Source organism: Carlito syrichta, unplaced genomic scaffold (assembly GCF_000164805.1).
Source record: "Carlito syrichta isolate Samal-C Ts95f unplaced genomic scaffold, Tarsius_syrichta-2.0.1 Scaffold306510, whole genome shotgun sequence".
NCBI classification, from domain to species: domain Eukaryota; kingdom Metazoa; phylum Chordata; class Mammalia; order Primates; family Tarsiidae; genus Carlito; species Carlito syrichta.
In genome coordinates this window covers 135690-150780 of record NW_007250606.1, presented here as the reverse complement: position 1 = coordinate 150780, position 15091 = coordinate 135690, and the positions used below count along the sequence as shown (strand labels likewise).

The window sequence follows — 15091 nt, the reverse complement described above, 5'->3', positions numbered from 1 at the left end:
CATTATTATCTTAGATTACCCCTTCATTTTTTTCCTCAAAGGAATTTTGATTTTATTTTGATTTTATTGGCTATTGAAGGGACTGATTTTCACACAAATACATCTAAATATCACTGTAGTGAATTATAAAATGGTTTATATACAACAGGACTAGCTTAAAATAAAGGTATATTTCAAATTAATAACATCTTTTTTCCAGTGAATATATAGAACAGAAACAATTTAGGATTGGTCAGCATATGTTAAATTTTTACCCAGAAGATTTCATTTAGGCACACCAAATGGGATAATGAATATCTAAAAGGCCTTTAGGTAAGGACAAAATTTCTCTAAAAAAAATCTTTACTGGCACGAAGTGTTATTTTGTGCCTAACTGAAAAGCTCTCTTTCTGTAATGTAAATAAAACTCTTAATCTTAAAATATATTTATGTAGCTATACTCCCATTTGTTTTCTTTAGACATCATAATTTTTAAAAACCAAATATCAATTTTCTAATACTTTTTGCTTTCCTGTAGTTGTTCTACATTTTTCATATCCCTCAAACTATTTAAACCCAAATGGCAAACTATGGTTTTAAGCAATATACAACTAAATAAGAGAATAGCGTGAAGCTTCTACATGTCATAATTCTGTAAAGACACCAACATACTTTCTTCTTAACAAGACATGTTATTATGCTGTACCTCTTACAATACCCATATTATTTGTATGCACATATACTCATTGTATGTAAACTAACTCACACTTGAGCTGCTTATTTATCCACACTAAGTAGAAGTCCTAGCCAAATAATACTAGTAGTATTTCTTACTTGTCCAGTATTTCCTACTCAGCTTGCTATTACTCAAATTTAAAAAGTATGCCTTCTCACCTATTATGAGCCACTCAAGAAATCTGAGTTCTGGTCTTAGATCTGTTCCTAACTAGTTTTGTTACACTGGGAGAATCACTTGTCTTCTCTGGGTTTCAATATTTTCATCTACAAACATCAGGGATCAGACTCCATTCTAATCAGATTCTAGGGACTATATTCCATTCTAATCACTCTAAATATAAAATTAGTGCCTATTATGTGGGGAATACAGCAGTAAATAAGGTATATTAGAGAATTTTTTTTGAACTAAAATACTCAGACTCAGATACTTTGTGTATAGTACTATACTAATTATCATTAGTGCAATTATCTCTGATTCCATGAAAAGAACTGGTATTTCTTTCTTAATCATGCCATTACCAAAAACTTCCCTTACCTACTACTTCCTTTTAAAACTTTTAGTCTCTCTAAATCACTTTCTTTTATCTCTGTTCTCTATACTGAACTGCAGATTAATTAAGTGCTCAAACCTGTTATCTCTCACAGCTCCCCCCAAACAATGTGAAGTTTTGGGTCGCTTTCATTTAGGAAAGCTTTTCAGGAAAAAAAGAAAGAAAGAAAGAAAGAAAGGATTTAAGGAAATGTCAGAAAAAAGTTCCGAGGAAAAATTCAGAAACATGTAATTCAGAAAGATATAACCATGCCTTGCCCAAGGAAGATAATTTTTTAAGACAATAAGGACTGTTTTCATGGGCCAGGATCATACTTCTGCGAAAGCAGGGTGCTGTCTCTAATGGTGATATGAAGGGTTGTGCAGATGAAGGCCATCAATTCAAAAAATTTGTAAGTATCCTGTGTTCCTTCATTAGTTCATTATGGAAATGCCATGCATCTGTTTGCCCAATTTGCCTTTTGGGAAACCAGCAAGACATCTTTGGATAATTAGCTTTTCAACATTTCCTACTTCAGACAACTTTTAGAGCTAAAAGAAACCTCATACATCTTCAAATACCTCATTTTATAGATGAGCCAACTGATGAGTTGTTAAAGCACTTGCCTAGGCCACATAAGTTTAATGACAGAATCTATTCTCTTAATCTTCAATCCAGGATTTCTTCAACATAGCACACGTTTGCCTGATATTTATAACCTTTTACTGAATTCAAATTTGCTTCTTTGAAGTTTCAGAGGGTTATCTCTATTTTAATTACCTTAAATTTAATGAAGAATTTATGCTTACTGTAAAGATATATTCTTGATAAGGACAGGGCTGTGTCTGTCTTATTACTGTATCCCTAGAACTTATTCCATGGTCTGACATATAGCAGGTACTCAAAAGATTGTAGATTGAGGGAATGAACAACTTCAATCACACGTATTCTTAGCTTTAATCCTTTTAAAGAGAAAAAAGTCTAAAGTTCTTCAGTTTAACTTTGTTCTCTTGATCATTTCAGATATTTTTCTCTAGACTTCCCTCCAGCTACCTTACATTTTGGTGAGGTAATAAGAATTTTGAATGAAGGTAGCAAGTTTGCTTTTTAGATACCAATAATCTTCTTAATAAGTATAGTTCCTTTGCATGATCTTACATTGGTTAACAACAGCACTTATTTGACATTTTCTCCCCAAATTTGGTTTTATGAACTCTGCCAAAATACATTCTCCCTTCCAAATCACTTATAAAAATGTTAGGCAATACTAGATTAAGCACCTATTAAACGTTCTCCATCCAGAAGGGCCCATTAGCCTCTATACTTTTGTCTTCTGTGTTTAAATAAATTATGTGTATAACCAAGTTTAATTGAGTGCCTATTATGTGAAAGTCACCGAACTACCTCTGTCCTTGATTAAATCACACACAATATTATTTGGTTATGATGGAGAAAAATTAGCAGAGTTTTGGATTAATAAAGAGGGTCTTTAGAAACTCCAAGTAAAACATGTTTTAGTTTTCCCTTATGCACTAACTTCTTTATTGCCTCCCACTGTCCTGCTAATCCCAGAGACAAACTTCCTACTATCCTGAAGAACTCTAGAGAAATCCTTTTATTCAGTAATCTTATCTTTTATTACAAATGCTACCCACACAGACTTAGAGCTGAAATGAATCCTAGAATTTCTAAGTGCAACTCCCATATATCGGCTTGATATTCACTAATGATAAAATGAATCATTATGTATTATCTCTTTAATACATTAGCATGGCATATTACACATAATACTTACTTGTACTCATCATAGACTTCCTGTTTGGGCAGTGAAGTCTCAGGATGTTCCTCTAGAGTATTGCGAATCCAGGAAAAGGCATGCATTTGCTGTGCCCGACTAGATGACATGGCATTCTGATCACTAATCACAAAATAAAAACATGTTTTAGCTGAACCAGACAGCAATTAATTGATAATTTTTGACTCAAGCCTAGATGTTCTACTAAAAAACTGTGTGCAAATATACTATAAACAGCCAAACCAAACTTAGGACATATAGTAGATGCCCATTAACTCTATGTACAAATTGTCCACCTTGATTGGGAGCCATTTTCTACAGCTAGCGTTAGACTCAAGTAACTGCCCTGCTCCATCCCTCCCCATTGTGTCAAAAGTGGCATAGGTGATAGAGCAATGACAACAGAAAGTATTTGTTTTGGTCAAAATTACCTCTAAATAAATAATTTGCCACTTACCTGCCTTTCATTTGCCCACACTTACTAAATCATCAGACTTTAAAACAAAAAATATGGAAAAATTGTCTATTTCTATTTGCTCAGCATTCTCAAAGGATATATCTAGAAATAATCATCTTGAAATCTTACTAAAGCATTCTACGCTCCATAATGGAATTCACACAAGAGAGATCTTGAACAGACAATTCTTCCCTTATAATTCTTCCTGCAGCCAGGTCCCTTGCCCTAGGCTAACACATGCATTAAACAGCGTAGGTTTTTATTACATGGAAGGATCATTTATAAACTAATCCCATGAAATAGACATTGAAGATAGTATGAAGGAGGCTGTTCTACTGATTCTGATAGCACCTCAGCTCTCTATAAGAATAATTCATTTACTAATTCCAAAGAAAATACTGAGCTCATGTCTGGAACATAAAATGACTAAAACAGTTATGAAATTTGGTCTGAGGAAGAAAAAGGTAAAATAATTTATTTCATTTGTTTTTATGCAATTTTAAAGAAATAGAAGGTTAAGGATAATTTATATGAATAAAATGAATTCTGAGAAACACTTAAAGGGTAAGAAAGTCTTTTAAGACTTGAATGACTGAACAACTTCTCTTCACATTTTCTAGATGAGACCTAAACATCTTAAATGATGAAACTATAATAATGCCCCAAGCACTTAAGACATCTTATATTTATCATGAATTCATGTTTACAGGTAATTTCACTTTATCTTCTGTTCTACATTCGATGAGGTGCTTCTTGATAGAATCTAAAAAAAAACAAACGCTTGTACCTTATTTTTCATAATACATATCTGTTTTTTTAAGTTTTTTGTTAAACTTTTGCAATTCCTCACACTGTATAGATATATTTATCTATCTTATAAAGCAAAACCTAAATTGTATTTCATAGCATTTGCCTAGTTGCACAAATGAATAAAACTGCATAAACACTTCACCAATTATCATCAAAGACCAAAAGGATCTATTGTATTACCATTCTTTTTTCTGATGATTTAAGAATACCATTAAAAAAACAAAAAAACAACAACAAAAAACAGCCACAATACACACAATCACATACATTCTAAGGATGTACCAAAAAACAATGTAATTATTGTAAAGACAAGAATAGATATACCTTTTTTCTCCATTGCTGAGACCAGAAGGCAGCTGAAGGTAGAGGTAGAGTTTCTCTAGGTCTGTAAACTTCTCAACTTCTTGCTGGTTAAAAAGGATTAAAAAGAAAGATTATTTAAAAAAAAAACACTCCTTTTCCCCAACAAAACTTACTACCATCTCCCTAAAAAATAATGACTATCTAAATTTAAACCAGATGAGATGAATCACCTTCCAAATAAAACAAAATCTAGGCTTCTTTCTTCACTACTAAAATAATGCAATTAAGTTGTTTGATAATTTACTACATATAAAAAGTTAATAGAAAATGATTCTTCCCTATTAGTTCTTATATTATAGGTATAAATAAAATAATAGGACAATGTTTGGACAAGTTTCTGATTTTTAATCACATTCAAAGAAGGTGATGTTTACAGTATCACAGGACAAGCACCAAACCAGAAGTCAAGAGAAACATTTATTACTCTTAGCCTAATCATTAATTGGCTATCAGACTTCAGTGCTCTGGCAAATTTTCTTACAAGTGTAAAATGAATGACATGACTTCTAGGATCCTTTTCTAATTTTCAAATATCTAGAACACGTGACTGATAAAGCTACTGTTACCTGCAGAGGGAACAGAGGTTAAAAATGCTGAAATAAAACCATCAGCCCTTTCCAGACTATGCAGATGTAATTATTGTTTGGTTTGCAATAGTGGCTGCTATTTAGAGAAACTACTTGTAAGAGTCTCTATTACTATTGTTGTGGAACTAATGCCATTTTGTCTCTAAATGTACCCTTTAAAACAATTTCTGCATTCCTCTTTATAGTTTTCCCAGTTGAGTTTGCCACAAACGTGGCACAAATCCCATTACAATAAAAACATCCAGAGCAAAATTTTGGTGGCCTAATTCAAGCAAAACTCCATTGTAACGGAAAATGTGGACATATTACCGGCATTACTGGTAACAGAATTTAGTCTTACTTAATAAAGCACAGCTTAAACAGAGATCCAATTTTTAAGAAAGCTTGAAATGATATAACTGAGCCTATTCTTACTCTCACCAGAATTCATCCACAAAAGTGTAATCTCAGAATTCATCCACATAATGACTTAACTACATGCAAATAATTCCTAAATCTATCTTTAAAATTCCATTTTCTATAGGTATTTTCCAATTAACTTTTGCTACAATACCTAAAAATTTGCCAGGTATACCCAGTATAGCTCTCCCCTCAAAGAAAACAAACACACTGGCCAGGCCTGGTGGCTCAAGCCTATAATCCCAGCACTTTGGGAGGCTGAGGTGAAAGGATTGCCTGAGCTCACCAGTTCGAGACAGCCTGGGCAACTTGGTGAGACCTCATCTCTACAATAAATCAAAAAATTAGTTGGGCATGGTGGTGCCTGCCTGTAATTCCAGCTACTTGGACGGCTGAGGCGGAAGGATTGCCTGAGCCCAGCAGTTCAGGGTTGTGGTGGCTGAGAGTGTGCCATTGCACTCCAGTCTGGGCGACAGAGTGAGACTCCAACTCAAAAGAAAAGAAAAGGAAAGAAAACAAACACAGCAGAGACGTTCACTTCTCAACTGTTACTTATCATTACCATCTTTTCTCTAGTTTCCAGAGTTCAGTTTTTGAGTCTGCTTAAATCTGTTTTTGTTGGTGCATTCCACATCAATTTGTTAGTTAGCTCTTTAACTCTTTGCCCCCATCTTTTACTAGTGTCTTTATTTTCACTGCCACCACATTAGTCTAGGTCTTTGCCTTTTTTTCAACAATAAGAATTCATTTACTCATTTCCTTATTCATTTTGTTTTCCGCCATGTTTCACAAATGACATGACAACTATGAACCCTATATTGTGTATCATACAAAGACTAAACAACCAACATAGATGAAGAACATAGTTCTTGCTCTTAAGAAATTTTCAATGATACTTAAATTACTAAAATGTCGGGCCGGGCTCAGTGGCTCAGCCTGTAATCCCAGTGCTTTGGGAGGCCGAGGCGAGTGGATTGCCTTAGCCAGTGGGTTCAAGACCCATCCGGGTAACTTGGCGAGACCTCATCTTTACAATAAACCAAAAATTAGCTGGGCATGGTAGCATGTGCCTGTAATTCCGGCTACTTGGAAGGCTGAGGCAGAAGGTCGAGGCTGCGGTGGCCGGGAACATGCCACTGCGCGACAGAGTGAGACTCCATCTCAAAAAAAAATTACTAAAATGTCTAACAAGATGGTTTCCCTACCTCCAATTTCTCCCCCACTTTAGTCTGTCTTTACTATAGTTTTGAAAATACTTCTTTATCAAATATTATTAGTATCACCCACTCGATCTCAACAGTGCCTTTCATATTAAATTCAGAAAAGATTTAGTATAATAATAAAACATATGTATTATTATGGGTAAAGTGAGAAAATGTAATAAAAAAACTTCATTTGTGATCATTAAGAATAAAATTATTGTTGAAGACATTTTGGACTCTAGTTTTCAAAATTTAAATATGTTAGAGAAAATATAGAAAAATTTCCAGAACAGAGAAATTTCAGAAGATATTCTAAAATTAGGATAAAGTACCAAAAAAATGACTTAAAGAGGTTGAAAAAAGATCAAACTCAGTGTTTCACCCCCATTTCAAACAATGAAAATTTATTATTATTTTTCTAATTTTTAATTTTAAAGGAGTACAATTCAGGATTAGGCATATACATGTTTATTATGCATGTACCCTTGTTGATGAGGTGTGACCCCCCCAGCAGATTTCCACTACTGCCAATCCTGCCCCACCACAATTTCCTACTACTGCCAATCCTTTTCTTATAGTATTATGATAATTGCTCAAGGTCCACTTATGAGTGAGAACATGTAGTACTCAGTTCTTTGTTTCTGTTTCTGTGATAGGTCACTCAGTATTATAGACTCTAAGTCCATCCAAGTTGCCGTGAAATTCATAATTTTGTCCTTCTTTATAGCTGCATAATATTCCATTGTATATATGTACCACATTTTTTTAATCCAGTCCTCTTTCGATGGGCAGCACAGATGGTTCCATGTTTTTGCTACTGTGAATAATGCTGCAATAAACATGTGTGTGCAGGTATCTTTTTCATGGAATGATTTGAGTTCCTCCGGGTATATTCTCAGTAGAGGGGTTGTGGGGTCGTATGGAAGGTAGATTTTTAGATCTTTTAGGAATCGCCAAACACAAACAATAAACATTTATAAAGGTAACCATTCAATTACTGCTTCAATTGCATGTGGGGGTTCAACACTCAGAAGAAAAAATTTGGAGAATTGTCTAAAATTGGTAATATCTAAATTCCTTGAAGCAAATGAGAACAAAATGACCCAAGTCTGTACTGATGGCATTTCAGTCTAGCAAGGTTGAGATCACCATGAAGATTTCTGGGTTTGGATACTCTGTGTCATTCACTGTGTCAATCAGTGGCTTCCAAAACAATGCTCACTGGTCTAGAAAACCACTAGCTTATGGTCATGCGATCATTCTTGCTTGATTATCAAGGCAAGTGTATCATATGGCATGTACGTTAAACATCAGATTATTTAATATGCCTTGCAAAGGTTTAAATGTTAAGAATAAAAGTTTTTTGTTCCATGCTGAAATTCATTGGTTGTTAGAAAGAAATTTGGCTGAACTTATGAAGTGAAAAATAATGGTGCTCGATTTTTAGAGCACTATAGAAAAGACCAATCATGTAAACTTTTAAAATTTTTCATTCAGCCATAAAAGAAATGAAATACTGATACATACTACAACATGGATAAACCTGGAGAAAACATTACACTAAGTGAAAGAAGCCAAACATATATCATATGATTCCATTATATGAAATATTCAGAATAGGCAAATCTCTAGAAATAGAAAGCAGATTAGTGGTAGCCAAAGGCAGAGGGAAGAAGAGTATGTGGACTGATGGCTTAATGGGTAGAGAGTCTCCTTCTGGGGTGAACTAGATTGAGGATTGAGGTAGCAGTAGTATCACAGTGAAAGTACTAAATATCATTAATGGTAAATTTTTTGTTACATATATTTTATTACAATAAAAAAACTATACTTTGTAACAGAGTTTTGCATATTTGGCAGACATAACTGAAGATCTTAAGTGAAACTTCAAATGACAAACATCAACATCCCTATATCCCTGGGCTTTAATGTCTTCATTTTCTTGAGTTGAAGACTTGAAAATAGTTTCAAGTCTACGGGGAACCTCAAATATTATTCTGTTGAATGATAAACTAGCTGATAATTTCATACTATTATGGTTGAAGAGCTTGCTTGAAGCTTATAAAGATCTCTTCCTTATCCCATTTCAGTCTCTGCAAGATGATACTGAAAAGGAATCTTTGAACTAAGGTTTGACTTAGGTGTCAAACACACTCCAGAAAATAACTTTGGAGAATTCTTGGTAAAATATCCTTGTTTACTCCCAAGTAAGTGAGCGGACCTTGTGTGGCATCATCCCATTTTCATAAGCATGTTTATGAAGCTGGTTTTTTAAATCGTTGGCTATGAAAACAAAGCAATGCTACAAAAATGTTGTAAATGACCAAGAGGGTGCTTTGATGTTTGACAGTCTGGGGAGAAAAGCTTGTAGCAACAATCATACTCAAAATTCTCCTTGATATCATGTGATTAAGGGGATAATAAAGGTGTAATCCGAGATCACATCACTTTTGGAGGTTCTAGGTGGAGTTTGGTGTTTGAATCATGCCACTCAATCCCCTTCCCTACTAAAGCTTTGTCTGATAACAAACATTGATGCAAGGAACAAGTAGCATGGAATATCTAATTTTTTCTATGAGGTGCAAGTAAAGTGGTGAAGAGAACATGTGACACAATGCTCATCAAATATTCTATCTGCTCACCTACATTTCTCAGCTTCCTTTAAGCTAAGGCTTATGGTTGTGTGATTAGTCCATAAACCAGATCGCAAGTGACGTAATTCGCTTCTCAGCTGACATAGTTAAGAATCAATATGTCATCCCATTTTTTTATCCCTCTGTGGCATGCAGGAAGCCAAGCATTTTACTGGTGAGGCTACAGCATATCAGTATTTCTGTTACTGAGGGTTCCTGAGGGACAATGTGGGGCAGCAGCCTCCAGAGATTTCTGCTGCATATATTATTTGAATGAAAATAATTTTCTGTGGTTAGGCCATCGTTATTCAGGCTTACTTAGTTATAGCAACATAGACTAGCCTATTATTATGATTAATAAAAGAAAGTTAAATTCTTTTCTCTAGCATTTTTGAGAAAACTGAAGAACCCTTTTTTATACATGCAGATAAAAATGTGGAGATAGAAAAAGGGTTCCTCTCTGTGATCACAAAAGCTTTCACCCACTCATTTTTAGAACAGTATTTAATTTATTTCAAAATTTCAAATGGTATTAACTAAGGGTATATTTACATTTGTCAAAATGGGGTGTGGGCTAAAAAAAAAAAAAAAAAAAGACCAAGAAGCACCAGTTTAGAATGCATAGCCTTCATACTTCTCTTTTGCTTAACTTTTACTTAAAAAAAAAAAAGTCAGTGGCTCAGCCTGTAATCCCTGCACTTTGGGAAGCCGAATGAGTGGACTGCCTGAGTCCTCGGGTTCAAGAACAGCCCAGGCAATTTGGCGAGACCTCGTCTCTACAATAAAAATTTTAAAAAAATTAGCTGGGCATGGTAGCGCGTGCCTGTAGTTCCGGCTGCTTGGAAGGCTAAGGGGGGATGGATTGCCAGAGACCAGCAGGTCGAGGCAGTGGTGGCCGTGAGCATGCCACTGCACTTCAGCCTAGGCTAACAGAGTGAGACTCCAATTCAAAAGAAAAAAAAAAAGGTTAAAAACTAAACTCTAGTAAGTTTTGTATGCGTGATCCTACCACATGCCTGTTTGTTCCTTTACTGTGGGACATAGCATTTACTCAGGACATTGTTCATTCAGCTTATACTCAGTAATTTGTATTCACTGATTGTTTTAAAAAAATATTTTCCAGTGTCTACTTATACCCCTCAACTAGACTGAAGATCCTAGTTTGTCCAACTTAATCCACTTTTGAGGCAGTATCCTGAAAGATAAGAGCCAGTTGGAAATCCTTTTAATATTTTAATACCCATTTAATGTTTAAAATTTAAAACTACAAAGTAATTAAAACAAAGTAGAGAATGTAGGCACTTATGTATCACTATTCATATTTTTAAAATGCTAACCTTTTGTCATGTTTGCTTCAGATTTCTTTAATTTTTTAACATAATATACAACAGTACTGTATGAAGCAAAACCAGTTTGTTAATTTCTTCACTGATAGACAATATGTTATTACAAAGTTTTGTAATTCCAAATAGTGCTACAAATGAAAATCCTTTATTTTTGACACCTGTGTCCAGGTGTGAGCATTTTTCTAAGGTACGTACCTAAAGAATGTATATCTTCAAGTTTACTGAGTATATTCAAATTGCGCCCCAAAACTGGCATGGCCAGTTTATATTTCCAATGGCAATACAACAATTTCTCCACATCCTTGTTAAAATTTAAGTTTTAAATTTTGGCTTATCTTATAGGTAGAAAAAAGTAATTCATTGTTTTATTTTATATCTCTGATTGATGATGAAACAGAGTACCCTTCATTTTACTTAACATTTGAGTTTAACACAGTGGCTCCCAAATTTTAGCTTGCATCAGAATCACCTAGAGAGCTTGTAAAAACAAAGATGGCAGGGCCCCACCTCCAGAGTTCCTGATTTACTTGGTCTGGAGTGGGGACCTGAGAATCTAGATTCCTAACAAGTTCCCAGGTGATGCTGCTACTGCTACTCAGAGGCTCACACTTGAAGAATCACACTGTTTAAGGAACTGTCTGTTCATATCTTTTGCTCATCTAAAAATGGGGATATTTATCAGTCTACTAATCTTCTAGTGGTTTAAATGCTGCTAATTTCTTCTCCTTGTTGTAGCTTGTCTATTCATTTTGTTTTTGAAGACTTGTGATGCAGAGAAATTTTTCATCTCCAGGCAAATACATCTATGTTTTCATTCTTAATCTGAGCTTTTCGTGTCATTTTTGAAAAACTTTCCCTATTCCAGTGTCACAGAAATATTAGCCTATGTTTTCTTTTTAAAGCTTAAACATTTTCACACTTAGGTCTAATTCCGCTGGGATTTATTTTTGTTAGATATAAAGTAGGACCAAATAAAAATTTGTCCACCAGGTTAATTAATTGTCCTAGTATTACTTATTGCATACTTTATACTTTCCCTACTGATTTTTCATGCTACATGTATCACAGGATTCCTTTTTATGACAGGTTAAAAAGAATGCTTTTACTTTCAGTATTAAAAACATATTCCTGAGTTGGAATTTAATTTAGAAAAAAAGTCAGTAATTTATCTTTAAGATGGTCATATAGCAAAATGTATCAGTGACTTATCTAGAACTTATGGAGACTTTTCATATACAAAGAGGGACCCAGAAAACTTGAATTTATTTATAAAAAACTGTATATTTATTTTTACTTGTTTAAATTTCAGTCACCTGCAAAGTGACTCTCCATTTGATGCAATATACCTATCAAGACGCTTTTTCCACTATTCAAAACAGTTTTTGAACTCATCAATTTTGATGCCTTTTAGGGCTTCTGCCATTTTCTGTTTCACTTCTTTCACATCAGCAAAACATTTCCCTTTGAGGATTTTTTTCATGGGGGTGGGGGGAGCTGCTCAGTGTGAGATCAGGTGAACAGAAAGGGTGGAGTATGGGGACATGCTGTTTTTGGTCAAAAATGCTGAATACAGTGCAGTGTGGTGTACATAACCCAAAGAAATGGACAAATGCACTGAAAGAACCCCCCCAAAGAAAACATTCACTGAAGCTGAACACAACCTCTCATAACAACACCACCTGGTACACTGAGGAAGATGGGTTCCCAGAACACATACCTAGCAAGAGAAGCCTGTACTACAAAGGGCCCACCCTCCAAAAACTCATTCCGGTTTTTTAGGGTCCCCTCTCATATCATTCAGTAACTGATTACTTGTTAACAAAAGTATAGACATATGTGTAAAAGAGATGAATAAAGCAGCTGCTATTTGAACTTGATTGACTGATCCTTCACACTTAATTCATCTCAAGCAGTAGGACATAATAGTAAGATATAGAATACAGAATTAGAAGGCTTGGATCTGAGTTCTAGATCTGCCACTTATTTACTCTGAAATATTAGGAAAGCTGTTTGAGTATCAATTTTTACATGTGTAACAGTAAAAAAAGATCATACATTTTTGTGATAAACCTTCATAAAGTATATCTGTGATAGGTTTTTTTATTACATAAATGTTATTATTTTAAAATATATAAGTGCTATAAATCAGATCTTTGGCAGAAGTTTATAATTCAAATTCTATCAACAAGTATAGAATTTTTTACTTGAAAAAGATATCTTAAAAATCTTTTAAGAATTTTATTTTTAATTGACAAATAATAATTATATGTATTTATACAGGTACAATGTGATGTTTTAATATATGCTTACAATGTGGAATTTGATTTAAATCAGGCTAATTAACAAACCCATCACCTCACACACTTATCTTTTTGAGGTGAAAAATTTTAAAATCTATCCTTTCATCAATTCTGAAATATATAATGCACTATTATTTAGTACAGTCACTATTTTGTGCAATAGGTCACTACAGCTTATTTCTCCTATCTGAAACTTTGTACCCTTTGATTAATACTTCTATCCTTTCTCAATCTAACCCCCATCCTAGTCTCCTGTAATGATTTTTTTCTACTTCAGTAAGTTCCAGTCTTTCTAGATTCCACATATAAGAGAGATCGTGAAGTATTTGTCTTTCTGTTCCTAACGTATTTCACTTAGCATAATGTCCTCCAGGCTCACCCATGTTGTTGCAAATAAAAGGATTTCCTCTTTTTAAAGCTAAATAGTGTTTAATTGCGTACATATGCCATATTTTCTTCAACTGATGATGGTCACACCTTGCTTCCATATCTTAGCTACTGTAAATAATGCTGCAATGAACATGAGAGTAAGGTATTCTCATATTAAAAAATTCAGGAAGAATTTAGCCTGTTGACCTCTACTAACTTAGGGAGTATACTATGAGAGAAAAGTGCCTAGATTTTACATGTGAGCATCAGACGTGGCCACAGGTTACTGGAGACAATGTTCCAACAGCATTGACTTTCCTCAGAGTGAGTGCAAAAAAGGGTGGAAACTATTCCTATCTGAGCAATCAACATCCAACTGAAGTTAGACAATATTTCTGACAATAGTTGTTCTGTTTGAGAGAAAAATTAATCTAAGCAAAATAGGTCAGAAATAATAGCTTTCCCCCCAGGTTTGGCTTGGAACAAAATATGTAACTTTCTACTTGTCTTCTGTAATAAAGGAATATGTGAAAAAATATTCTATATTTCAAATACTAAGTTAATTTTTTGGCATTCCTACTTGTCTGCTCAGGACATCTGGTCTGTACTGTCAATATATATACCACATGGATTGCAGAGAATTAGGTAGAATTTTCAGAGTCTTATTACCAGAACTTAAAGACCTTCAAGCAGATGGTAAGAAAATATGTTCTCATTATTTATTGGCATAGAATATAGTTTAAAAGCAGTCTAAATTAAGAGATTTGTTCCTGTTTTTAGGAACCATCTTGAAAAACTAAAGCATCAGGCTTAAGCCACAACTTCTCAAATGTTAATAAAAAAGTGACTTCTATCGTTTGGAATCTGTAGTGATTTGTTTCCTATTATGATACTTTCCTCAAGTGTTATTCAGTTTTGTTTTGTTTTTTTAACTTTAACAAAGTCCCAAAATTGGGGAAGGGCTGATGCTTATTAAGACCATTACAATTAAGGACTTAACTGAAATATTTTCATGCAAATTCTTGATGGTGAAATTATATCTGAGGATCATTATTTCCAGAAACAGCTAAAGCTCTTGCTCAGACTTTTTTTTTTTTTTTTTTTGAGTTGGAGTCTCACTCTGTTGCCCAGACTGGAGTGCAGTGGCTGCTCCCGGCCACCGCAGCCTCGACCTGCTGGGCTCCGGCGATCCTTCCGCTTCAGCCTTTCAAGTAACCGGAATTACAGGCATGCGCTACCATGCCCAGCTCATTTTTTTGATTTATTGTAGAGATGAGGTCTCGCTGGCCGGGCGGGTCTCGAACCCGCGGGCTCAGGCAATCCACTCACCTCAGCCTCCCAAAGGAGCGGGATTACAGGCTGAGCCTCCGAGCCTGGTTTATGTATGCACATTTAAAAAAAATCATTCAAGAGGTGGTAGGATCCCAGTATGGAATGTGGAATGTGGCAAAACACTGTAATTTTGTTACAATGTTTAAAACAACTTCACGGAAGGGAATGTGGGGAAAAGTTGCCAAGCTAAGTAACTTTGGAAATGACTAGAGTCTGTTAGACAAAGGATGAAAGAATCTGAACATAAACAC

At 34.6% G+C, this 15091-nt stretch overlaps 1 protein-coding gene across 1 annotated transcript in view; it reads right to left on the bottom strand.

Moving 5' to 3' along the window:
* The window catches only part of RFX7 (regulatory factor X7), a 137100-nt gene that overhangs the window by 36767 nt on the left and 85242 nt on the right, over positions 1-15091 (bottom strand). Inside the window, exons 3-4 of the mRNA XM_008063057.1 lie at positions 4634-4716; positions 3043-3165 (exon numbers count right to left, since the gene is read on the bottom strand). Of these exons, the coding sequence (XP_008061248.1) occupies positions 3043-3165; positions 4634-4716 (206 nt within the window). The remainder of the gene's footprint in view (positions 1-3042; positions 3166-4633; positions 4717-15091) is intronic.